At 37.6% G+C, this 26,664-nt stretch overlaps 1 protein-coding gene across 1 annotated transcript in view; it reads right to left on the minus strand.

Moving 5' to 3' along the window:
- LOC114617084 (EGF-like and EMI domain-containing protein 1) overlaps nucleotides 1–26,664 on the minus strand; it is a 572,239-nt gene that overhangs the window by 78,836 nt on the left and 466,739 nt on the right. Inside the window, exon 6 of the mRNA XM_028762604.1 lies at nucleotides 22,880–23,002. Coding sequence (XP_028618437.1) covers nucleotides 22,880–23,002 — 123 coding nt within the window. The remainder of the gene's footprint in view (nucleotides 1–22,879; nucleotides 23,003–26,664) is intronic.

Below are 26,664 nucleotides of genomic sequence, written 5' to 3' on the forward strand. Positions count from 1 at the left end.
AATTGGAAAGGAAGAAGTCAAAATATCACTGTTTGCAGATGATATGATAGTATACTTAATTGATCCCAAAATTCCACCAGAGTAGAATTCTTTTTAAAGACTAGAAGGATTAGAATCAATAGCCTTGCTGGAGGAAGTGTGTCATTGAGGGTGGGCTTTGAGGTTTCTAAAGCCCAGGCCAGGCCCAGTCTTGCTTCATCTGCTATTTATAGATCAGGGTACAGCATTTGGCTATTGTTCCAGCAATATATATGATTGCCTGTTTGCCCTCATGCTCCCAATCATGATGGTAATGGACTAAACTTCTGAAATTGTAAGGAAGCACCCAGTTAAATGCTTTTTTAAAGTAAAAATTGGCTCAGTCATGATTTCTCTATATAACAATAGAAGTGTTACTAACACACCCTCTTTTTTCTCAGTTCTTCCCTCAGATCACTTGTACTGTGCTATTCTCTCTGCTAATGCTCTCCCCCAGTACATTTTAAAGATTTATCCCTATATTCACAGTAAGTACAATTCTCAACCCTCATCAAGGAAATCTCTTTTGACAACAGCTACCATCACAGAAGAACATAACCAATCAAAATGTAAAATTGTGGATTACAGTTCCAACTAATAGTCTACAACACTGCTCCTGCATTGTGGAAGATGGGGCAGAATGACTGTAAGACACCGAGAAATGGAGAGTTTGCATCAAGATTGTGTGTCCTCGGAATATCAGAAGCTACCTCCAGGCGTTTCCCCAACATGGCTGCCTATGGAGCTGAAAAAGGATGATATCAATAGGATTTCTAATGTCTTCCACACCAACTTATTTTCAAATACTAAATGGTCAGCCCTGAAAGCTAACATACAAGTAACATTATACAGACTGAGCAGGTTTTATCTATAAATTTAGGAACATACACACACACACACCACCACCACCACCAGCAACAACCACCACAACAAAAACAGTTAAAGAGAAAGTGGACATAAATTTGGAAGGACAAAGTGGCTATATGGGAGGATTTGAATAAAGGAAAAGAAATATTAATTATAATTTCAAAAATATTTAAATATTTTATAGTCTTTATGATATTGATATTTTGTACAATAAAATGTATACTGCTAAGCTCCTATAGAGAAAAAGGATTTGTACCTGCTGGCACTCAGTGTCATGATGAATGTCCCAGTCCCAAATACCAAGGTTACTTACCTGTCCAGTCTTTGTATGTATATGTGTGTACATGTCTGGCAAATGCATGTGTGTGTGCATGTCTGCATGCATGTGTTCACCTAGAGACCATATATGTGTTCCTGTTCTTGTGTCAATGTACATGTGTATGGAGGTGCCTATGCACTGTTTTTGTGCAGAGAAACTGACATCAGATGTCTTTGGTAATTATCATCTGCTACATCATTGTTTGAAATAGATCTCTCAATGAACCTGTATTTTTACCAATTTATCTAGACTAGTTGTCGACAAATCCTTGGGATCCACTTGTCTCTAACTTCCCAGCACTGGGATTATAAGTGTATGGTTCCATGCCTCACTTTTATTGCAGGCTTTCAGTATTAAAGTTAGAACTAAGTTCTTGGGTTCCAAACTCAAGTCCTCGAATTTGTGAAGCAAGCAGAACCATCACTCCAGCTTCATTATTTTGAAACTAGATACCCATACAGTAACTTCCTGACCAGGCTCCTTAATTCTGCATATGCTTTACCCATTTACCACATGCACCAATATGAACCCTTTACTGTCATTTCCTTCCTTAAAAGGACTTAATAATAAAATTCAAATACCTCATTCATAGAAGACATTTCTTTTTGTTTGTTTAAACACAACTATATCCAACAACTTAGCCTAACCCCAACACCTATTCTGTATGTCTCACATAAGCAGAATTGATTTGAATAACTATACAATTAGAAGGTTAATATGCTATACCTAAACAGAAATACAATGGGGTATCTATGTCATGAGTCAAATTTTATTCTTTAATAGGAACAGAAGATCTTAAATTCTAAAGCTGGACATGAAGTAAGACTCTAGATCACTATGGAATAAAAACTATAAAGAGAAAATTTTATTACAATTACATGGCAGATATATCCACTTGTCATCTATGTCTCATATTTATCTCAAAACATATAAGTCATGGTTCAGTCTGTTAACTCTAGGGCATTTATTTTGAGGGGCAATTTATGTAGCTGTAAACACAAGTCTTATTCTGAAGCTATGATATTAACCCCTAGTACATCCCTAGTCCAGTGTGGAATAAATAAAGATAATAATATCTGCCTTTGAAGATTATTGTGAGAGCTAGAGATAATATTTTAAACTATAGTAATCATTAATGCTGATGGACAGGACCAAAATTGCATGCCAAGCACAATTATCAGAATTCTTGACTGTTTAATCTCTGTATTTGTTTAACCATCTGAATGCTGGGTTATGGGACTATGCTTGTTCAATTCCCCATGACATCAGCACAGAGGGCTCAGCCCTGTAGAAAGCTGCTGTTCTCAGGGAATTGTCTATATGCTAATATCTCTCATCAGCAAGCCTACAGGAGCAGAAGACGTGTGGTCATGAAGGCTGAGTCAGTAGTGAGTCTTGCTGTATGATTACTAAAGTACCATGATTAGGCTTTCAATGTGAGAGTTCTTGGTGGTTTTTGTCTTCCTCTTTATCCTTTGCTCAGATTATAACCTAAATAGCTCTTCACTGGTTTGGTAACACTGTTGCCTTGGTCTTCCAACTCTGACCTTCAGAGCTGTGTACAAATTTATGGTTAGTTTCATGAGTCACTCCTAATATTCCTGCGTGTTCTGATTGGAGGTGTGAGTGAACTCAAACCATCCTTAGCCCTCAACTCTCATTAGTAATCAATGAGCCACAGACTCTAGGCTCTGTTAATTCTAGCTACTCTTTCTACTCTTGCAACATGCAGAAAAATCTTTGTCCTCCTGCCGTGATGTCTCCCTTTGTGACTGACAATGATAGAAGCATCCATATGCAAATTATCCACTTGGTTGGTAGATGTGCACTTCCGGTATACTCAGGACTTCACATGTTGTCCATGATGTTACCTGACTTTTGAGAGGAGGTTGGGTGGTAAGGATTGTCATGAATTTAACTGATTTTTATCATATTTAGATTTGTATCAATTTACATAGAGGACTTGAGGCATTATACACAGCAGGTAAAAGAAAAAATCTATAATTATCAGAAGTAATTTGAACACAGTGAAAAAAGTAAGAATAGCCATTGGAGAAAAATAACTGAATTAAAATTCTAAATTAAGAATATAGGTTAACTGGAACCAGTTTAGTTAAGAATTCAACATTTTTTTCTTGGTTTCTGTGGAGCCAAAGCCAAGCATCATAAACTTTTTAAATCTAATTAAGAAAAGATCACAAGGCAGAGAAAATGTCCATTTCCAAACAAAGCAAACATTTTTGAAGATTTTTTTTATATGTTTTAAACACTGATTTCACACAGTGACACTAGATAAAACACTTTGCTTTCATTGTGATTGCAGAGATTAAAAGCAACACAAATCTAATGTGAAACACAGGCAAGATGAAGCCTTTATCACCCTCTGTGGGAGCTTCTGTGATAGAGTTTTCAAAGATTTCTTATTTTAATTTTTATTTATCGAATGCCTCTGCATGCACATGGGTTCATTTATTGAATGCCCCTACATGCGTATATGTGTTTGCCAGTCCCCAGGGAGGCATCTGCATCCATGGAGTTACAGATGGTTGTGAGCCACTTGACATGGGTGCTGAAAACTCAACTCTGGTCTTCTACAAAGCAGTAAACACTGATCCACCTCTCCAGGTCCCTTATGTTAGAATTGTGTGTGGTCAAGTAAAATGGGATTTCAAAGATCTTATGTTTCTGAAATTATGACTAAACCTCAGTTCATCTTTACAGAATTATTGCCAAATACTTTCCTTAACACATGCCAACATTCCTGGTTTGTTTTGTGTACACACCCACACCCATACACTCACACATACATGAGTGACCAGGGAACCCCAGACATACAGGACCAAGTTAATAATTCTACCCTTGGCCAATAGGCAGAAAAATGGTGTTTCTAGGCCCATCCTTCCATCTTCTATTTGCACACTAAGGTGCCACCTCCATAGTCATGCCTTTATGGCTGGTATCCTTATCAAGAAGTAACCCAAATGTAGCCCGACATGTCACCAGTCTCTTATTTGGAGCTGAGTTACAGATTTTGTCTACTGGTGCAACTATTTTGTCCAAAGAAATATTTAAAACTCATGAGGTAGTTGGTCATTTTTTAATGAATAGGGATATAGGTCTAGGAAGCCTTCTCTGAGAAAGTGATTTTGAACCAAATGCTAAAAACAAATTATGGAAAATGAGGTGGAACACAGATAAGAGATTGAGGAGCAAGTAATGTCGCATTGGTTGTGTGGAACTAGAAGCTATTGAACACTGAGGGACCTGAGAAATCCCTGTGTGTAATGATAAAAGATGAAATAGAAATGTCAGGTGAGGTAGTTGTACCCAGAAGTCAAAACCTGAAACACATTAACCCACAGCAGGGCTTAGAGAGGTCAGTTCTGAATGCTATGCAGAAAAAAATGAGTTTAACAATTTAAAAACTATACTTCCAAGGTATTACAAAGTATTACTTTCCAAAGTTGGAAAGATATTCCCATGAGTAAATGAGGTCATGACTTCGGTTCCCAGCACCAAATAAAATGTCAAGTGTGACCATTTGTACCTGTAATCCTGGTGCCAATGGGAAGAGACAAGTGGATCCTGAGAACTCACTCTGCTGTTACTCTAGCATAAACAGTAAACTCCAGGTTCAGCAAGAAAATCAGTCATAAAATAACACGGAGAACAGTTGAAGAAAAAATCTTATGTGGAAATCTTGCTTACAAACATGACCACATAGGAAAGAATTTACACAAACGTATACACATAGGCATATAACACACACATACAAACACACATGTATTGACACATTGACTATGACAGTAATTAGCATACCTGATGCAATTGTCACTAGTTAAAAGTCACCAGTAAAACTCCCACAGTCTCTGTGAGTCTAAGCCAGATGCGATTCTAGTGTTGAGACGGGAAGTATGCACAAGCCCCCATCTCTAACCTAGAAGCTATCTGCAACTAAGAGTCACTCACAAAGGCATGATTAGTTTTCGCCAATGTATCTCATTTAGTAAAAATTACATTTGAGGGCAAACCGATACCCAGGATTAAACTGTCATCACAAACCAAACTCATTAGTAGTTTTTGAGGGTGTTTGTTTTGTCTCACAATGTTTCATCTAGGTATATATACAGATCATTTGCTTTTATATTATGGTTTCTAACTTCAAATTTTTATTTATCTTCTGTGTAAACATGTGTATCTGCATCTGTATATGCTTCTTGTGCTTTTCTCTGGCTCTTTTGTTTGCTTTACCATATGCTGGTATATTTATTTCAATTTCTTACATATTTATTTGTATTTTAATGAGAAAGAGAAAAGGAGTGTACTTGGGTGGGCAGAAAAATGGAAACAATTTGGAAGGTATTCAGGGAGAGGAAACTTCAATCATAATATAGTGCATAAAAAATTCAATGAAGAGTCCATTGTAATAACCCTTATATCAGATCCTATATAGACATTATCAAAAGCACCCATAGTGTGGCTGATCTTTAAATAGGATTGTGGAAGAAAGACCACTGCTTTGGGTGAAAGGTGGGTTTGTGGTGCCAGGAGTTCTTACACTCCCAGAATCATAGGATTTCAGGATCCCAGAGGCAGCCTGACTCCCAGGAGCTCATATACCCAGGATCTCAGGATCACAGGATCACAGAGACAGCTGGACTCTGAGGAGTTCTGACACAACCAAGGAACGAGGAGAGACAAGATCCAGTCAGAGACAGTGAGAGCAGGTAGCACTAGAGATGATCAGATGACAAAAGGCAAGCGCAAGATCATAAGCAACAGAAACCAAAGTTACCTGGCATCATCAGAACTCAGTTCTCCCACCATAGCAAGTTCTTAATACCCCATCATACTGGAAAAGGAAGATTCTGATTTAAAATCACTTCTCATAATGTTAATAGAGGACTTTAAGAAGGACATAAATAATTCCCTTAAAGAAATACAGGAGAACACAGGTAAACAGGTAGAAGTCCTTAAAGAGGAAACACAAAAATCCCTTAAAGAACTGCAAGAAAATACAACCAAACAGGTGAAGGAATTAAACAAAACCAAATCATCCAGGATCTAAAAACGGAAGTAGAAACAATAAAGAAATCACAAAGGGAGACTACCCTGGAGATAGAAAACCTAGAAAAGGGGTCATGGATGCAACCATCACCAACAGAAAGCAAGAGATAGAAGAAAGAATCTCAGATGCAGAAGCTACCATAGAAAACATTGACAACAGTCAAAGAAAATGCAAAATGCCAAAAGCTCCTAACCCAAAACATCCAGGAAATCTAGGACACAATGAGAAGACCAAACCTAAGGATAATAGGTATAGAAGAGAGTGAAGATTCCCAACGTATAGGACCAGTAAATATCTTCAGCAAAATTATAGAAAACTTCCCTAACCTAAAGAAAAAGATACCCATCAACATAAAAGAAGCCTATAGAACTTCGAATAGACTGGAACAGAAAAGAAATTCCTCCTGTCACATAATAATCAAAACACCAAATGTACAAAAGAAAGAAATAATATTAAAAGCAGTTAAGGGAAAAATACAAGTAACATATAGAGGCAGACCTATAAGAATTACACCAGACTTCTTACCAGAGACTATAAAAGCCAGAAGATCCTGGACAGATGTCATACAGGCACTAAGAGAATACAAATGCCAGCAAAACTCTCAATAATCATAGAGGGAGAAACCAAGATATTCTATGACAAAACCAACAAAACTGGAAAGTATGGATGAAATGGAAAATTTTCTAGACAGATACCAGATACCAAAGTTAAATTAGGATAAAAAAAAAAAACCCATCTAAACAGTCCCATAACCCCTAAAGGAATAGAAACAGTCATTAAAATTCTCCTAACCAAAAATAACACAGGACAAGATGGGTTTAGTGCAGAATTCTATCAAACCTTCAAAAAACACCTAATACCAATACTCTTCAAACTATTCCACAAAATAAAAACAGAAGGAACACCACTCAATTCGTTCTATGAAGCCACAATTATGCTCATACATACACCACACAAAGAACTAACAAAGAAAGAGAACTTCAGACCAATCTCTCTTATGAATATCAATGCAAAAGTGCTCAATAAAATTTTTGCAAATTGAATCCAAGAACACATGAAAATAATCATCCATCATGACCAAGTAGGCTTTATCCCAGGAATGCAGGAATAATTCAATATATGGAAATCTATCAGAATAATCCACTATATAAACAAACTCAAAGAAAGAAAAACACATGATCATCTCACTAGATGCTGAGAAAGCATTTGACAAAATTCAAAGGCCTGGGCCCTAGGCTCTGGTGCTGGTCGAGTTTGAGACAGGGCTTCCCAAGTGAGGCACTGGTGCCTCCAACTCTGGAAGTGATGCTCAGGTGGCTTTACCAGGGCCTGCTGCAGGGCCTGCAGGTGCTGGCTGTCAGGGTATGCGGGTCCTGCAGATGGGACACAGCAGCCTGCTGCCCCTGAGCATACAGTGTTCCAAGAGGTGCTGGTAGACCTCTGCAGGAAGAGGCACTTTCTCAGGCAATGCCACAGCAGCTCAGCAGGGCTACTCTCCTGAGCAGATGCCACTTGGGCTTTGGACTTTTGGGTGTAGAGTTACAAAAGAACCTAGCCTCATAATGGTGGTCCTTTATGGTGATGCTCAGGGAGCAGTTCTTCATGGCATACTCTCTCCACCAGGAGCTGGGCTCTTTGCAGCCCAGGGACAGTGCCTTCAGGTTAGTTTCTCCAGAATGTATATGCAAAATCTTCCAAGACAAAGAGCTGAGTAAAGAACAGCTAGTAGCATTTCTTGAGAACTTAATAAAAACTTCTGGGAAACTACGGGAGACTCTTCTTCACAATATGGTTCTTTTTTTTAATAACATATCAGAGTGATCCACCTTCATGCAAAGGTCCATGGCATCATTCCTTAGGAAATGGGTAAAGCATTCAGTTTGACCAGCAAACCTAAAACTATAGAGGTAGGACCTTAATTCAGTCACATGCTTGAACATTCATTGATACCAAGGCATTTTCAAAGACTTACTCTACGCCAGTTTTATATACAATTATCAACTAAGGTTATTTTTTTCTAGGTAACTTTTTAGCTTGTCAGTTAGAAGATGAGGTACACATCTTTAAAGTCAAATGTAACATGATACAGAAATTCGGAAAGTAAATGAAAATGAACAAAAGTCTCTAAAAATACTCAATACCCCTTCATGGTAAAAGTCTTGGAAAGATCAGGAATTCAAGGCCCATACCAAAACAGTAAAAACAATTTACAGCAAACCAGTAGCCAACATCAAATTAAATAGAGAGAAACTTGAAGCAGTCTCACTAAAATCAGTGTCTAGACAAGGCTGCCAACTCTCTCCCTACCTATTCAATATAGTACTTGAAGTCTTAACCACGGCAATTAGACAACCAAAGGAGGTCAAAGGGACACAAATTGGAAAGGAAGAAGTCGAAATATCACTATTTGCAGATGATATGATAGTATACTTAGGTGACCCCCAAAACTTCCACCAGAGTACTCCTAAATTGGAAAAATAACTTCAGCAAAGTGGCTGGATATAAAATTAACTCAAGCAAATCAGTAGCTTTCCTCTATGCAAAGAATAAACGGACTGAGAAAGAAATTAGGGAAACAACACCCTTCACAATAGTCACAAACAATATAAAGTTTCTTGGTGTGAATCTAACCAAGCAAGTGAAAGCTTTGTATGAATAGAACTTCAAGTATCTGAAGAAAAAAAATAGAAGAAGATCTCAGAAGATGGAAAGATCTCCCTTGTTCAAGGATTGGCAGGATTAATATAGTAAAAATGGCCATCTTGACAAAAGCAGTCTACAGATTTAATGCATTCCCCATCAAAATTCCAACTCAATCCTTCATAGAGATAGAAAGAGCAGTTCTCAAATTCATTTGGAATAATAACAACAACAACAACAACAAAACCAGGATAGCAAAAACTATTCTCAACAATCAAAGAAGTTCTGGGGGTATCACTATCCCTGACCCCAATCTGTACTATACAGCAATAGTGATAAAAACTGCAAGGTACTGGTACAGAGATAGGGAAGAATATCAATGGAATAGAAATGAAGACCTAGAAATGAACCCACACACATGAACACTTGAACTTTGACTAAGGAGCTAAATCCATACAGTGGAAAAAAGACAACATTTTCAACAAATGGTGCTGGTTCAACTGGAGGACAACATGTAGAAGAATGAAAATTGACCCATTCTTATCTCTTTGTACAAAGCTCAAGTCCAAGTGGATAAAGGACTTCCACATAAAATCAGATACACTGAAACTAATAGAAGAGAAGATGGGAAAGAACATCAAATACTTGGGCACAGGGGAAAAGTTTCTGAACAGAACACCAGTGGCATAGGCTCTAAGATCAAGAACTGACAAATGGGACCACATAAAATTGCAAACCTTCTGTAAGTCAAAGTACACTGTCAATAGGACAAAATGGCAACCAACTGATTGGGAAAAGATCTTTACCAATCCTACATCTGATACAAGGCTAATATACAATATATACAAAGAACTCAAGAAATCAGACTCCACCGAATCAAATAATCCTATTAAAAATGGGATACAGAGCTAAACAAAGAATTCTCAACTGAGGAAACTCGAATGGCCGAGAAGCACCTAAAGAAATGTTCAACATCTTTAGTCATCAGGGAAATGAAAATCAAATAACCCTGAGATTCCACCTCACACCAGTCAGAATGGCTAAGATCAAAAACTCAGGTGATAGTAGATGCTGGTGAGAGTGTGGAGAAAGAGGAACACTTCTCCATTGTTGGTGGTATTGCAAGATGGTGCAACCACTCTGGAAATAAGTCTGGGAGTTCCTCAGAAAATTGGACATAGCATTACCTGAGGACCCAGCTGTACCACTCCTGGTCATGTACTCAAAGGATGCTCCAACATATATCATGGGCACATGCTCCACTATGTTCATAGCAGCCTTATTTATAATAGCCAGAAGCTGGAAAGAACCCAGATATTCCTCAACAGAGGAATGGATACAGAAAATGTGGTACATTTACACCATGTAGTCTGCTCAGCTATTAAAAACAATGAATTCATGAAATTTTTAGGCAAATGGATGGAATTAGAAAATATCATCCTGAGTGGGGTAACCCAATCACAAAAGAACACATATGGTATGCACTCACTGATAAGAGGATATTAGCCGGAAAGCTCGGAATATCCATGATACAGCTCACAGACCACGTGAAGCTCAAGAAGAAAAAAGACCAAAGTGTGAGTGCTTCAGTCCCTCTTAGAAGGAGTAACAAAATACCCACAGGAACAAATATGGAAATAGAGTTTTGAGCAGGGTCTGAAAGAGGGACTTCCTGGAGACTGCTCCACTTGGGTATCCATCCCATGTGGAGTCACTAAAGGCATATGTTGATGGGGATGCCAGGAAGTGCATGCTGACAGTAGACTGATTTAGCTGTCTCTTGAGAGACTCTGCCAGAGCCTGACATATACAGAGGAGGATGCTCACAGCTAACCATTGAACTGATCATGGGCTCACCAATGGAGGAGAGAAGACTGAAGGAGCTGAAGGGGCTTGTGGCCCCATGGTGAGAACAACAATACCAACTAACCAGAGCTTCCAGGGTCTAAAACACCAGCCTGGAAACACACATGGAGGGACCCATGCTTCCAGCTCTCTATATAGTGGAGGATGGCCTTGATGGGCATCAGTGGAAGAGGAAGTCCTTGGTCCTGTGAAGGCTGGATGCCCCAGTATGGGGGAATTCGAGGGCAGGAAGGCAGGTTGGGTGGATGGGTGGGGGCACAACCTAATACAAGCAGAAGGATGGAGGAAGGAATAAGGGGTTTCTGGGTAGTGAAACAGTAAAATGGAATAACATGTGAAATATAAATAAATAAAATATCCGATTTTAAAATAAACAGATAATGAAACTAGCTATTGTAGTTGAGCATTTGAGACTTTTTTGTCAACAATTTAATACTACCCATATTTCTGGGATTCCTTATAATCCTAAATGACAAGGTATTGTGGAACAGTTCCATGGAACTTTAAAACAATATATTCATAAAATAAAAAAGGAGGAGGTATATTCCTGTACACCACAAATTTATTTAAATCATGTTCTTTCTTTTTAATTTTTAAAAGTTTTGGATGCCAAGGAGTGCTAAGTTTCTATGGCACCCTACAACTAGGCATACCTATGACTAGGAGAAAAGGAAGGATCTACTTACTGGCATATGGCATGATCCTGATCAGATATGTAATATGGGGAAGAGGGCATGTTTGTCTTTTTTCTGAAGGGTGCTTTAGGAGCATGGTAGCTGCCAGAGTGATTGGTAAGACTTTCTGATGCTGGGGCAAAGTATGATGCTGACCTGTGAGCTTTCTGAGTGCCCTTACAATGGTGACTGGGATGCTGTATTGACATATGTTCCTGACTCACCTTTGCCTGCCTATGTCCAGACAGGACAAGCTGCCTCGCCTCAAGTTTTCAGACATTGTGGGACAGAGAATCAAAAAGAGAAGTTATAATGACTCATGTATTTTTCTTAAATGTGACCAGCTATTTAGACTCAATCATGGACTTGTCTAGAAATCAATCCAATATTGGAAATAACAGTCTTCATTTGGAAGGTTGATTCTGGATGTTTTCAGAGACATATTTGGAAGTTAGCAGCAGTTCTGTATGATGTTATGTTAGCAAGAGATAAAGTTGGGACAGGATCTGGATTTCAAATAAGTGTTAGTGCATGTGTTAAGGCTCTTTTAATTGTCATGTTAAAAATACTTTTGTGTCTTCTAAAGTATATAATGTAAATTTTATTGATTGTATACTTTCTAATTGTGCTAGTGTGTTGAAACCTGTCATGTCTGTTACAGGGATCTATCAACCAATATTTGTTTTATTGTACTCAGTAATACAGGACCTTGGTATTCTGAGAAAAGCTTGCAAGTACTAGAAGAAGTGAGTCAGGTTTTAAGCAAAAGCAAGAGGGTAGTGGGCTTGATTATTGCTGGTATAACAGCTTTAATTACATTAATTGCTAGCACAACTGCTTCTGGAATTGCTTTGACACAAGAAGTTAAGACAGCTACTATTGTTAATCATTTAGCCAAAAAAATGTTACTAATGGGTTGAGTGTTTATATAGGTGTTTGGAATAATGGATTGATGCTTTTTATCCTATTCAAATTATTGGAAGGAGGTTCAGAGTTTAAGAGTAAGGAGCCATCTCTAGTGTCATGACAAATAAAAATGGATTTGTGCTACTTCTAAAAGTTAGAATGACAGTCATCATAATTAGGAAAAAGTTTAAAGACATTTGCAAGGTATTTGGCATAATTCTAACACCTCTCTGGATGTTTTAACTTTGCATAGTGAGAATGTGAATTTAAAGAATGTTACTCCGCTGAGCTTTGATGCTGCAGATACTGCTGAGAAAATTATACGTGGCCTGAGGTCAGCATTTCCATTTTGGTCAAGCTTCCAGAATGGCATAAATAGCTTGATCATGCTAGCCCTTTTTGTCCTGGGAATACTTTTATTCCTACCATCATGTTAAAGCTTGTCTTTAGCAACATCGACATGTTGGCTGCCAAAGTACATGGCTTGAAACTGAAAATGGACCCCTAGACAGAGTTATTAATTTAACAGGCTGGTAAGCCAAGGATTGGTAAGATTCTGCACAGAGCCTTGCCAACCTAAGACATAAGTGCATTGCTTTTGATAAGGCATATTCCATGATAGGTAAGGAAGGCATCTGTCAGAATGACCTAAGACAGGCTCAGTCTTGTTTATGAAATAAAAAAGGGTGAGAGGCAGAGAGATTTTGGGGCTGCTTGACAGGAATCTGACATTGGTCAAGGACAAGAAAATGGGCTTCAGGCAGGAATCTGGCATTAGGCTAAAACAAAGAAGTAATTTCAGGCTGGAATCTAAATATTAGGCTAGAACAAAGAAGTAGCCTTCAGCCATGAAAATTACTTTGGACCAGAACAGGGAAACAGGCTCAGATATTTTGGTCATCTTGAGAAGCTCTTATAACCATGATCATGGAAGTGATCTTTTTTTATTGCCTTGCTTTTTCTTTGACTATTTGTGTTCATTGTCTTGCTTGTCCCTTGACTATTTCCATCTATTGTATTGTTAGTTCCTCAATCTAAAACTGCCCTTAATACTGGAATGTAATTAAAATAGATAAAGCAGATTTAGAACAAGAAACAAAAGGAAAAAAAGAGAAAAAAATGAAATTCTGAAGTAAACTTACAGAACCAGAATCAATAATTCTGACTGTAGTTTCCACAACCAGAAAGACAAATATGCTATGTATTCACGTATAGGTGGAGATTAGCTATATAGTGAATGAAGACCAAACTACAATCTGAGAACCACAGAGTTTAGCTGTGGAATAAGGAACTTAGGTGAAGATAATTTTTATTAGGAAAGGGAAATAAAATAGATATTTATGGAATGATGGGGTGACAGGATCTGGGGGATCATGTGGAGAACGAGAAAGTAGAGAATGAAAACGAGAATACAAGGTAAGAGAGCTAAATTTAAGGGCTATTTGATGGATAGTATGGAGTCTACTACAGTAGAAGTATTTTGTATATGTCTTTATATATGTCCAACATATATGAAGGTTATCTAAATAATGGAAGTTACAGGCCCAACAGGTCATCTCTTTTTACTGTGTGAAGCTTCTAGTACTGAGATTAGGTTGCACCTAATTGAATTGTTAGCCAAAGTTGTCCCTTGGGAGCCCCCAAACAACCTAGGCTGTTGCCAAGAATACAAATTTCTCTCCACAAACTGACAGCAAGGTATCATTACTGAAGACAATACCTACATAATTAACTGAACTTGGAGATGTCAAGGTGATGCCTACATAAATCCTTTTCCTCTATATTCTAGCATCTTTTGTACAGGAGGGTACTCTACATGCTACCAAAGAGAAACGTAAACACTAAGGCACCACAATCCTTTTAATCTACAATGGTAACCTGCCTGCAAGATATGCTAGGCAATGGTGGCACAAAGGTTGTGGGAGTAATGAGCCAATAACTAATTTGACTTAAGGCCCACTCTATGAGATAGAACCCATTCCCAACACAGCTTGGGTAACCAAGAACATACACCCTCACACATTCACACACTAACATACACATACACACATCTATACACACTCATACTCACGAACACTCTTACACACATACATACTCATTAACATACATGTACACACTCACACACACTGAGACTTGATAGTACAGGAACCTAGGGTAAAACCAAATACTACTGTTAAAAAAATCTCAATGATAGAATGACCCTGATGACAACCTTTTACACTCACAGAGCAAGACTTTGCTCAGCCATCATCAGAGAAATTTCCACTTACAGCATGTGAGAATACAGAGACCCACATAGCCAGAAATTATGCAGACCTGTTGGAATACTCAGCCTTAAATGGGATGTCTCATCAACTCCTAACTTCAAGGCTTGGGGAATGTCCTCCCCTCCCCCAAGTGTAAGACCCAGATGGGGTGGAGGGCACTAAGAAAACAAAGCCCTCTAAATCAGTACGATCAAAGCTCATATGAATTTACAGAGCTGGAGGAAGTACGTGTGGAGCCTTCATGCATCTTCACTAGGTCTTCTTTGTATATTTATAGCTTCCAGTTTAGTGTTTTTATGGGATTTGTGACAATGTGAATGAGTGAATTTAGTTCTTGTGCCTTCTCTTAGGCCCTTACCCTTCTGTTGGTTTGTTTTGTCCAATTGTGATGTCATATTATATCCTATTATTATTCTCCAGCCTGTTTATTTTCTAATGGGAGACAAAAGGGGGGTGGGTCCAAGTAGGAGGGGAGACAAGGAGAAATTGGGAGAATAGGGAGGGGAAAGTGTAACCAGGATATATTATATGAGAAAAATATCTGTTTTCATGAAAGGAAAATGAAGAAGGAGGAGGAGGAGGAGGAGGAGGAGGAGGAAGAGGAGGAGGAGGAGGAGGAGGAGGAGGAGGAGGAGGAGGAGGAGGGCAAGATGGGATAAACCCAGGAGTAGAGTTTAGTTTAAAACAGTGGATAACACATTTTCCCTGAGCAAAAAGCCAGAAGCTAGGATAAATCCACAAATTTCTCGATGGGATTAACTGTGAATGACCCTCAGCTAAGAATCTGATTTGTTTTATAGAAAATCACTGAATTCCCCCACCCACTGCTAACATCATCACACTAGGACTGGGTGTAAGGAATGTCATCTCTGAGATTCTGAGTCTCTTTTCATCTGATGCTAACTTTGAGTTTGCATATTCTGCTACAATCTAGTTTTTTCAAGTACTCATCTATTATTGTTCTATGAGATGCAAGAGAGTGTGAAGTCAGAGTTCAAGGGGGGCACTATTTAGTATCTATTGAGGTTCTACTCTTTGTATCCTCATGTAAGACTCCTTCAGAATGACATTGATTACATTCAGAAGTGCTCTACCCAGATTGCCTAACCACATCCCTCAAAGTCCCAGCTCCTGATACAGTACTCTCAGAGGTTATTATCTCCACACAGAAATTCAAGATATGTACACATTCAGAATGCGAACACTCAGATCTATAAAAAAATATGTGCAAGAAGCTATGGCTCATCAAAACAATTTTAGATGTACAGTGACTGATCACTTGTTATTGTATTTAGTCCTATGGATATGGCCAACCAACAGCTCCAGCTAATACATTCCAAGTACTGCTGCTGTGTAACACACACACACACACACACACACACACACACACACACACACACACACATTTGTATCATTAGTTTTTCTCACAGGCCTCATTCTGACAAACTGAACTATTTATAGATAAGGAACTAGATCAAACCACGTATTCTGCATATAAGATGACCTTGTAGTGGAGTTGTTAACATTTTTAGTCTGAAATGAGGCAACAGATACTGTCCCAGTATATACTCTTCCCAGAGTACCTCTCCCTCAAATCCCAAGCATATTCACAAATGAGGAATGTTAAGCTAACATGTTACATTTTCAATTACCTTTTCATGTACAATTAACACTCTCTCATGCTTGGCATTTCTACAATGAATAAGTACTTTGTTGGGAAATGATAGCGTAGACACATAATAGCTAAAAATCATTGATTCAATCCATGATTTTCTAGGTATCTGTTGTGTGCCAGTTATGAGCTAACTGTCTTAATTTTAAAGTTTTTCTTATATGGTGGTTGTTACACAATGAACTATGAAGTCAGCTAGGCAACATAGAAAAAACTGATTGCCCTTTATATTGGGCTTTGAAATTTGACATTGCATATAGCAAATACTTTGTAAGTAGAATAAGAACATGGCATAAAATATAAAGTAAGATGTATAAAGACAGCTTCTCCTCAGAGAGAAAGGAGATATTGTATTTGCCATGGATGGAGACCATTGTGCCAACATTTCACTATTTGGTATTTATATCTATGTGAGAAAGTGTGTGCACATGTTCTCGTGTGTGTGCATGTATGTGTGTATGAATATATGCTTGTGTGTGTGAGCACATTCATGTTCATGTGCATGTGTGTGTGTTTGCATGTTTCTGTGAAGGTGTATATGATTTTTCTTTTCCAACTGAAGGCACAGAATCTAGAGGTCCTCGCATAGCTGTTCACAGAAATTTCTCATCATTCCATGCTCCTTAAAGAACCCTTCTTGTTTGTTCACTTTTAGTACCAGAGCCCACTCCAGGTCTCAGTCACACTCTGTAGACATATTTTTTGTGGATTAAATATATTCTTTTATGAGAGACATGTTCATGTGTAATGCACATTGATTTTTCTGAATTGTTTTCTGATATTAGATAGAGATAAAACGGACCATCGAGAGATGACACAGACTCTGCGTATCAGTGCAATGAGTGCATTGAGATCACACAGCTTTTCTGTCGTGTGCCCAGAACTGAGACCTCAGTCTCTCAAAACTATCAGGCTTCCCTCCCTAAGTCTGAAGTCTGAGGGAAAAAATGCAGGAAAAGGAGGAAAGATTTTCAGTGTTTTCCTGACACTGGAGTGGACAAAAGTTACTGAATAGACATTAATATTCAACACTGAATGAAAACTTGAGAATTTCTTAATCTTTTTCAAAGGCCACACAATGGGATGAGGAGGCAGAGGGGAAATATTCCTTAAATTCAACTTTCAAGGACTAAATTTAGCACCCACCACCCTAAAGTGCTTAATATGGAAAGGGTAATGAATTTGATAATGATGGAGAAATGCCATCAATCTGACAAACTAAACAACTTTTTAAACCTGACATAGACCTGTTCAACACATCAGCTGTCATCTGAAATGAATTCTGTTTCTAATTTCTCTTCATAAATAATGCAGCTAATTGAAAGGTAGTTACAATGAAGTCTTTAAACTCCTTCTCCAGTATGAAAGCAATCTTTCTGCATTGGTTAGCAGCTTCTACTACTCACAGGAAACAAAGCCCAGACACCCTAAATTAAAGAGCTGAGAGAAACACAAGAGAGCCCTTTGTACAAAAGCCAGCACACCCATTGTGTGCTCATTTCTCATTTTCAACATTTTAAAAATTTAGCATTATCTTAAAATATAGAACTTATAAAAAGCTCATGTGAGGATGCTCAAACTCGGAGCCTGACTAAGGAAACCAATTTTTAAGATTCTTAGCTGTACATATAAATGATCTCTGATGCCTAATGTCTGCATATTCATAATTGATTAAAATATAACAGTGACATTTAAATATTTCTGATTGAAGTGTAATAATGTGATATCTACACAAAATTTTACAGTAGAAAGCTGTGACCCTTTCCCAACGGGAATGAAGAGGAGCTGAGGAAGAAAGCTGTTTACTGACTACTCTCTGTAAGTAGCATGGGGGATAACTGTTCTGAAGATTGAAAAGATTAAGAAGCTACTTTTCTGAGGTGTCCCAATGTGGACACCAGTGTTTGCTTTTGTTACAAGTGGAAATAGTAATGGCTTGCACACTGGAGGTGCAAAGGAGAGAAAGAGATCTATGGAAGCATTTAAGTTTTCAGTGACTTAATTATTTTCATCTCTATGAGAGGAATGATTTCAGCAAATACACCAGAGGAGGAAGGGCATGCTTATAAATGGATATCTGATCTGACTATCTTTCCAAGGCTGGTATTAAAAATAGAAATTCAAGACAGATTTTTGTGTGATATGCCAACTTATTTCCAAAGGTTTACAAGTTACTAAAAATGTGAATTATATAACTAAATATTAAATGTCTAGGTAATTTTTATTAGTATCTGTCCCTATCCATTAAAAGACAGCCACTGAAAATAGATACTCTCATTCCATATTATCATTTAAGTTTCATTATATATCTGTCAATAATAAAGACAAGAGCCAACTAAAACATACAAAGAAGTGCTATATATTATAATAGAGAATATTGCCAAAGTTCCAAAGGTTGGCACTCCTGAACAAGTTCCTATCTTTTGCTAATAAGTAAATCCTTCTGGCTGAAGCTCTAATATCATTTATTATTTGGTGTTAAATGTTGAAATTATCCTTGAAAGTGGGCAAGGTAGTGCTCTTAGTAGCCCAGAGTAATTTACTTTTTGTGAAAGTAGGAACCATGGATGTAGACTAAAGGAGACACAAATGAAGGAGGAAAGAAAAGAAACAAGGAAGGAAGGAAGGAAGGAAGGAAGGAAGGAAGGAAGGAAGGAACAAAAAAACAAACAAACAAACAAACAAACAAACAAACAAACGAAGGAACAAGGGAAGATACTGGCTACGTAATGTCATTACTCTGCTCACCAGAACAGCACAGTAATGAGTGACGGCAGTAAAGTGCCAAGAATCCAAGGGGAGATTTAGAAAAAATAGTGGTCAACAGTGTAAAAGACCAAGAAGAGAATGTAAAGGACACATCTTGGATTTGACAGGACACGATTGCTGCCTTTTGTCTGACCTGAAAGTCCAGCTGCTTGTATATGTATATAAGAATATTAACTAAATACATAAAACAAAGCATATGTGTGTTATGATTTACTCTTAAATACATGAATAACATGACATTTGGGAAAATGCCTTTGGCTAGAATCACAGAGAAAGTTTAACAAATGGATGACATTTAATGTGAAACACACTAAGTGGAGTTTGCAGACAGACTTGGGGATGAGCTATGTCCTAGGTTTAGAGATATTTAAGGCTATCAGGAACTCTGTGTGTGTGTGTGTGTGTGTGCATGTGCCTGTGTGTGTGTGTGTGTAAGTTGACGTTCATTTGTGTGCATGTGTTTGTGAGGGCCAAAGGAAAACCTCTGGCATTATTCTTAGGAACTCTGTCTATCTCCTTTCAGGGAAGGTCTCTCATAGGCCTGGAGTCACCAATTAGACCAACCCCAGTGAGCCCCAGGGATTATGCCATCTCCTCAGCACCCAGGTGTGAACAACTAGCATGCATCAATATGCTGCAGATTTTTAAATGAGTCCTGGGGATTTAACTCACATTTTCATCTTTGTGAGGTGAGAATTTTAGTGACTAAGCTTACCTACCTGCCCTGGAATCTTAGTACATAGAAGATCAAAGAAAAGATCAATCACTGACCAACTGTGCCTCATATAGCTGAAAGTTAAGAATATAATACAGCATCATGACATAACATCACACTTCTCCATCATCTATGCTTTTAAAGAAATGCCATCAACTAAGGAACTATATCTAGGATATTTTGGGGTTGTCATAAATGAAGTCATAGAAGAATTTGAGGGAAATTAAGGCTTTGTTCAATTTTTGACCCCCAATGGCTCACTGAAGCTACATACTGTATATTATCATTAACCCAAACAAGCCTTTATGGGAGCCAAGTAGCTGACACACGCCACTTCCTGTTACCTTTGCCAGCTGTCATAGACTCCCTTCATATCTCTCTGAGTGATCTTGTGATCTGACAGAGGCTGTGCAGTGTCATCCTGTATGTATATACAATGACACAGCAATGCCCTTACAGATACATCCTTTTTTGGAAAGAAGCATCTGCAGCTCTGCATGGGGTCAGCATCCTTACAGCAGCACAGATGTTTTAAAACAGATGCATGATTGACAGAATATACACAGCAAAATAAAAGAAGGAAGTTCAAATAAACTGAGGTCATAAAGTTCCAGTGGTACACTGCTGTCCTCTTTTCTGTGAGTCTGAGTTTTATGACAAATGTCTGCTACCACTTCTGACATCATTCTGTCTTCTACCAGATAAAAGTCGAAAGGGAAACTGGGACTTGTGGGATTGCATTAGTAAGTAACATAAGTCCTTAAACAGCTCAGGCAGGGGGATTGTAAGTTCAAGGCCAACTTTGGCTATATTCCAAGAACTTGCTCCCAAAGTGGAAATGAGCCAATTCAAAAATTTCTGCATCAAGGAAAACTAACTTCTTACAGTCTAATGTCAATCACAAACCATTGTGAGCCTCTTCTTTATGGACTTCTTTTTGTACATGTAAGGACAACATATGGTTGTCCTGAAGGTTCTATCTCAACCTTTAAACACAAAGCACTTTGAAAGTGTGTCTTCCAGAACCTTTCCCAAAGTTGATGTGAATTTGCTCCCAAAGAACTCCCCATAGTCTTCCTGTAGCCATGTTTTCTTGTATGTGCTCAGCAAAGGCATCAAAACCTCTGTCACAGCAAAGTCTTTGTAGGGTTCTGCCCATCAGCTACTGTAGATGCCAGCCAAGGGGTTGGAGCCCTGTCCTGTGTGGTCACAGAGTTTATATTTCACATGAGTTTAGTTCACTTATTAATTGTATGAAATAAATTTTGTTTATATATAATGATGGAATTCTGAATAGAAAGACCCACATACAGAGCAGAAATTAAGTCATTGTCATAGGGGCTTCATATATGTGCAATTTAAAAACTAGAAATGAATAAAGTAAACCTTAATGTCCCAATTGAATCGACGCTCAGTTTTGACCAAATGTCATTAACACAATAACCATGATGGCAAGGAAGAGAAGAGTGGCTTGTTGGAGTAGCTAATGACTGCTAAGAGTTTAGTGAACTAACTGTAGCCCCAGCCTAAAGTTAGCAATGCCTGCTGGTTATTTCTCCTTTTCACAATGACCTTGTGTTTCAGATTCATATAAACCACCAATTCAAAAGATAACCTTACACTTGATAAAACATTTCACTAGCTTAGTTTGTCCTTTATCAACAAATTTCTCATTTGTATATCTCAATCTCATGTTGCCTCTGCCCAGGTGTACTTGGAACTTTGGGCAGCATTTTAAAGAAATGTTAGTAGCACATGATCTAGGGATAGAAATGCCATCGATCCTGCGAAAAATGAGAGACAGCTTCCATTAAAAATGGGTGCCTGAACCACTGTCCTACCATGTGTTTTTGCTGTGCCTACCATCATGCTGATCTGAGTTCCTTGATATTAAGTCTGACTAATACTTGTATCTGCACTTGACTTTGAAAGATCCCCTTGTCCTGATTCTTTGAAAGATCCCCTTGTCCGAATCGTTTTGTTCTCACACATTCAAACTCGGCTTTCTCGTATCAACATCAGAGTAAGGACTACAGCATCTTTGATCCTTTGCCTGGACCTCCTCTCGGACCTGCTAGCAACAGCAAAATGCATGTATTGATACTAATACACTAATTGACAATGGTAGTTTCTATTCTACATTTCCCATTATAAACTAAACATAGTAGCAAATAAAGTACATTCTATGCTACCAAGAACAATTACATAAGGATAACATGGTCAATAAAACTTATGTAAACAAAGAAAGTCATTAAACTGTCCTATATCAGGCGTTATGTTGTTAGCATAATGATTACTTTAAACAAAACAGGGGCCTGAGATAAACCTGTATCATGTCAGGTGAGGATCAAGGCTTGGTGAAAAATAAAAACACTTTTGCTCAAATTATTTAAGTGAAAACAAAAATGTAGATAACCACGTAATAAAAATTGTTTTTAAACTCTTTTACTTTTCATTTGCACAAGTATTACTTATTTATTTTAGGAAATCTATGAATTCTAAATCATGTAAATAAAGTGATGAATGATCATTTTATTTCTCCTAAATTACTTTTAAGCACATTTTGTTGCAGAATAAATATTTTGTAACCTACATTTAATATGTGTAGTCTTAAATACATGTGGGTAATTTCAACTTCTTTGATATATAACTTATTATAACTTTGTTGATGACTGAGTGTTTGTCTTGAATCTATTTTTGACTATAGTTCCACATGAGAATACCACAGCTAGTAATTATCACAGTTTAAAGTTTCCCATCATTTCAGTTTGGTATCATACTTGTTGTGTAAGTAATAAATAACAAATTCATAGTTCACCAAATATGCCCAAAATTATACACTATATAGAAATAATCACATATTTGGAAAATCAAGTTGTGACTACAAATATTAATTTCTGCATTTCCTTCTCCATCTTTGCCTATCCTTTAATAGCAAAAATGTCTTTTATATTTCACAATGTGGAATTGAACTCAAATGCCATCAGCTTCTATAGATATTTTTTTTTACAATAGAGAAATCTTTCTTTTCTGCCCCTTGCGTGGGCAGGTCGATTTTCATTGAAAATGGCTTCAAGCTGGCTCTAATATTTACTCACTTATGCAGGTACGTTCGTCAGTGTGGCGTCTGTATCCTGTGTCACACTCACAGTGGAAGGTGCCCAGAGTGTTAATACAGCGCTGCTGGCAGCCTCCATTCACCATGGCACATTCATCCACATCTACAAAAGGAAGACAGATGGTCAGGATTACAATGTCATTCCAATGTCAACTTCAGAGAAGTGGGACAAATATTTCTTTGATACACAGTATGCATTATATTATACAAAGCACCATCTCCGTTACCACAAATCTATGCTTGTTTGATCCATTTTGCTCCACCATGTAAACAAGATGTCATGCACCATGTCAGCTTTTCAGGTTGTTTGTTTGAACAGAATCCATCCACAAGCATTGTGATTGTCTCACAATTTTCTGTTCCTCACACACTGGCTAATTAGACAGCCCTGAGATAAAGATAATTCCTTGGGGAAGGAACTGGAGGTGAGAACTGCAATGAACTACTCTGTCTGGAGCAGCATATGCCAGTAGATAAACACCTATTTTTTTTTGGTCTGACCACACTGAATAAAGCCAGTAATGGAGTTAAGACCTTGAGTCTCCTTCCCATGTGCTACATTTGAATCAGAGCAAAGTCAGATGACTCAAATGAAACCATAGCTTAGTGGCCGCAAAAAGATCATCAATACATTGGACCCACTGATTCAGCTTCTTGGGCAAAAGGCCGTTTTCTGGAACACCATGTTTGTATAAGAGGTTGCTTATTCACTTTTAGAATAAAATGGAAAATAGTCGAGAAAAATTCACAATCCCCTAAATTTTATTATCAGCAACAAATGCCATCAGGATACACAAATAGGATATTGATTTCTCATTGAAAAAAAATTATTTCATTTACCTGCACTTACAGTTTGTTTTGCCTCGTGCAATTACTAATTACATATTTAAAATTAGAAGAGGAACAATTTTAGGCTACCATGAGTAACAAAAAAATATTCTAAACTGCCTTGTTTGGAGGTTTGTGTAAGTTAAAATCAGTGTATGATAATAGATGCTTGTAATCTCAAAGGTCTGGATTTTAAAACAAGAGAAATTTAAATTTCAGGTTAATCTAGGGTACATAATGGTAGGGAAGGAGGAAGGAAGGAAAACATTTACAAGGTTTACTATAACAGACCTCCCTAGCTTGGGATGTGGAATTTCAGGGAATAGTCAGATTCTCATTGCCAGAAAATTCAAACCTTCTGGAAAAGATATTTCATGTTAGCAGTCTTTTCTAAAATATGAGTCACGTACCACACAGTTAGCTTTAGCTTTTTCCTAAGGCACAGAGAAAGCACACTACAACAATGACTATCATTGCATTTCTCCATGTCTCGAGATCAGGACTGGTAAGGAATATTTGACCAAAGGTAACAAAAGAGTTTTTAAATTCCTAGGTATTGATTCTGTCTCTTCTGAAATAAAAGTGACACTATATTTTTCACAATTCAGTATATCTTTTGAAAAAAATAAGATATCCTGGATAACATCCTAATATTTTGAAAGTAAATTTTATTTCAGAGATAAGAATTACTGACATGTCAAAATGTAAGAATTTTTATTACATCCTGAGTCTATAATAGCTTGCCTCTAGGTTTTTTTTTTTCATACAAATTGATGATTAAACAGAATTCTCTATTTGTTGCTTATTCTTTGTGCAGAGATTTAATATTTATACAGATTAAGTTTTTTTCTTTCTCTCTTTAGGGCATTATTCTGCAGAGTTGCTATATAATTCTGAATCTTAACTCTCAACCTCTAGATTAGACCTGGGTCTTTGCATTTTGGGCATATAAAGAAAACACTTAATTCCCAAGTATATCATCTTTTTCGTGATAAATTACTTGACAGCTCTCATGAATCATACGGTAACATTTTATATGTGTATAGATAAATTGAAAAGAGTCTTTAAATGCATAAAAAAGGATAAATTATTTCTTCTGGAGAAAAAAGACAGGTGTACCCCATAACAGAATAAACCGTCAGTTGATGGGATAGAGTGTTAAACAATTTTTAATGATTAGTTTATTTTAATTTTATATGCATGTGTGTATTAGTTGTATGAAAATTTGTGTGAGACACAGTGGCTACAGAAGACGCCATCACCTCCGTTGAAACTAGAGTTACAAAAGATTGCTCAGTGCCATGTGGGTGCTGGGAACAGGACCCCAGTCCTCTGTTAGAGCACACAGCTCTCTTAAATGCTGAGACATCTCTATAAACCCTAGACAACATTTTAAAGCATATGTCGGGCTCTCGTTTGCTATAAGAGAGAAAGCCACACAGATGCTATGTGTATATGAAGAAAGTAACTTTAAAAGAAAGTTTATTCTGATAATCTTCTCATGACTTACAAAGTTTTAGTATTTTCTTATCAAAGATGTAGAGTTTATGAAAATTTTTTTAAAAATCACTAATTATGCTCCCATGATAAAATGGATATGGTCTTGACAGTTAGTTTCTCTACATAAGCTTTGGCATATTTATATTCTTAGTCTACCTGTAAGTATTTACTATGCTGTACACCCCCCCACATAAATATATACAAACACACACACACAAACATGCATACACACACATCAAATACCCTATGTTCTTTGAGTCACATAGTGTTATAGGAAATATTCTACTTTTGGAACTTATCTCTGAGTCATACTTGCTTCCTGGGGACTGCTTCCTTACCATAAAATAAGGTGATAAGGGGGTTCATGTGTCCTGTGCTATGACTGACTGTGTTATTTTACTTGTTCATGCATAGCATTCCAGGATAAATGGCTAATTCTTGACTTTATATGTAGATACAAAACAACAGGTCATTTAATGTCATTAACTAGTAGAGTTGGCAAAACAAGATCTTGAGGTGTGTCAGGAAGAGTGAGCAACAATTCAGAGGAGTCTGATTGGCTTAATGTGAGAAGGGGGAATAAAATGAAAACTGCCTGAATTGGGGAGCATCCAAAGTTGCAGCAAATGCAATGTATGCATTTAGATCTGTCGAGCTGGACAACATGGTTGACAAATGAAACATAGTTGAGAAACAAAGCCCCAGTCTCCTTTCATTATTTGGGTAGTAATACGGTCCTTGTCTTGATTTGCCACATACTCTTGGGCAGGTTGAAACATAGGATCCTGTGTTCACACAGCAGTCAAGCAAACTTATTAAAAGTTAAAAGCTCAATCATTTGTGAAGTGCCACCAAACATGAAGGTATTGCTTTGACTTTTTCCTTTATTATCCTCTTTTAGGAGATAGCAGGTTTTCTGATTGCTCTGACATTGTGAAATCAATAGTTCTGAAACCTGCACGCACAATAGAACCACTTGGCATGCATTTTGAAGTACCAGTGCCAAGGTTCAAACTTTAGTCTGATTTAATCGGTCTTATTATTAGGTCTGGGAAAGAAAGCAATGTTAAAAAAGCACCCTAAGTGATTCTAATGTGCAACCTGAGCCAGGATCACCCGGAGTAGTTAAAGCTTTAATTACCCAGAGATGTTGTTAAATGCAGACACTGATGCTTTAGGCCTGGGACTTCTGAGATCCCACATACACAACTAGACCCAAGGTGATCTGGATGTAATTGGCTTGTGGGTCACAAGGAGCAAGCCTACGGATACTCCTGTTCTGCCTCAACGTCAGGATGATCATTGATGTGAAGGTCTGGCTCAATCTCACAGGAGTTTAACCAAATTAGATCAAACCAGTCCACATGTTTAAATCAGTACACCAATCAGATTATAGGCATATATATCTGTGTATGCACATATATTTACATATATAGA

Source organism: Grammomys surdaster, unplaced genomic scaffold (genome assembly GCF_004785775.1).
Source record: "Grammomys surdaster isolate TR1022 unplaced genomic scaffold, NIH_TR_1.0 62, whole genome shotgun sequence".
NCBI lineage: Eukaryota > Metazoa > Chordata > Mammalia > Rodentia > Muridae > Grammomys > Grammomys surdaster.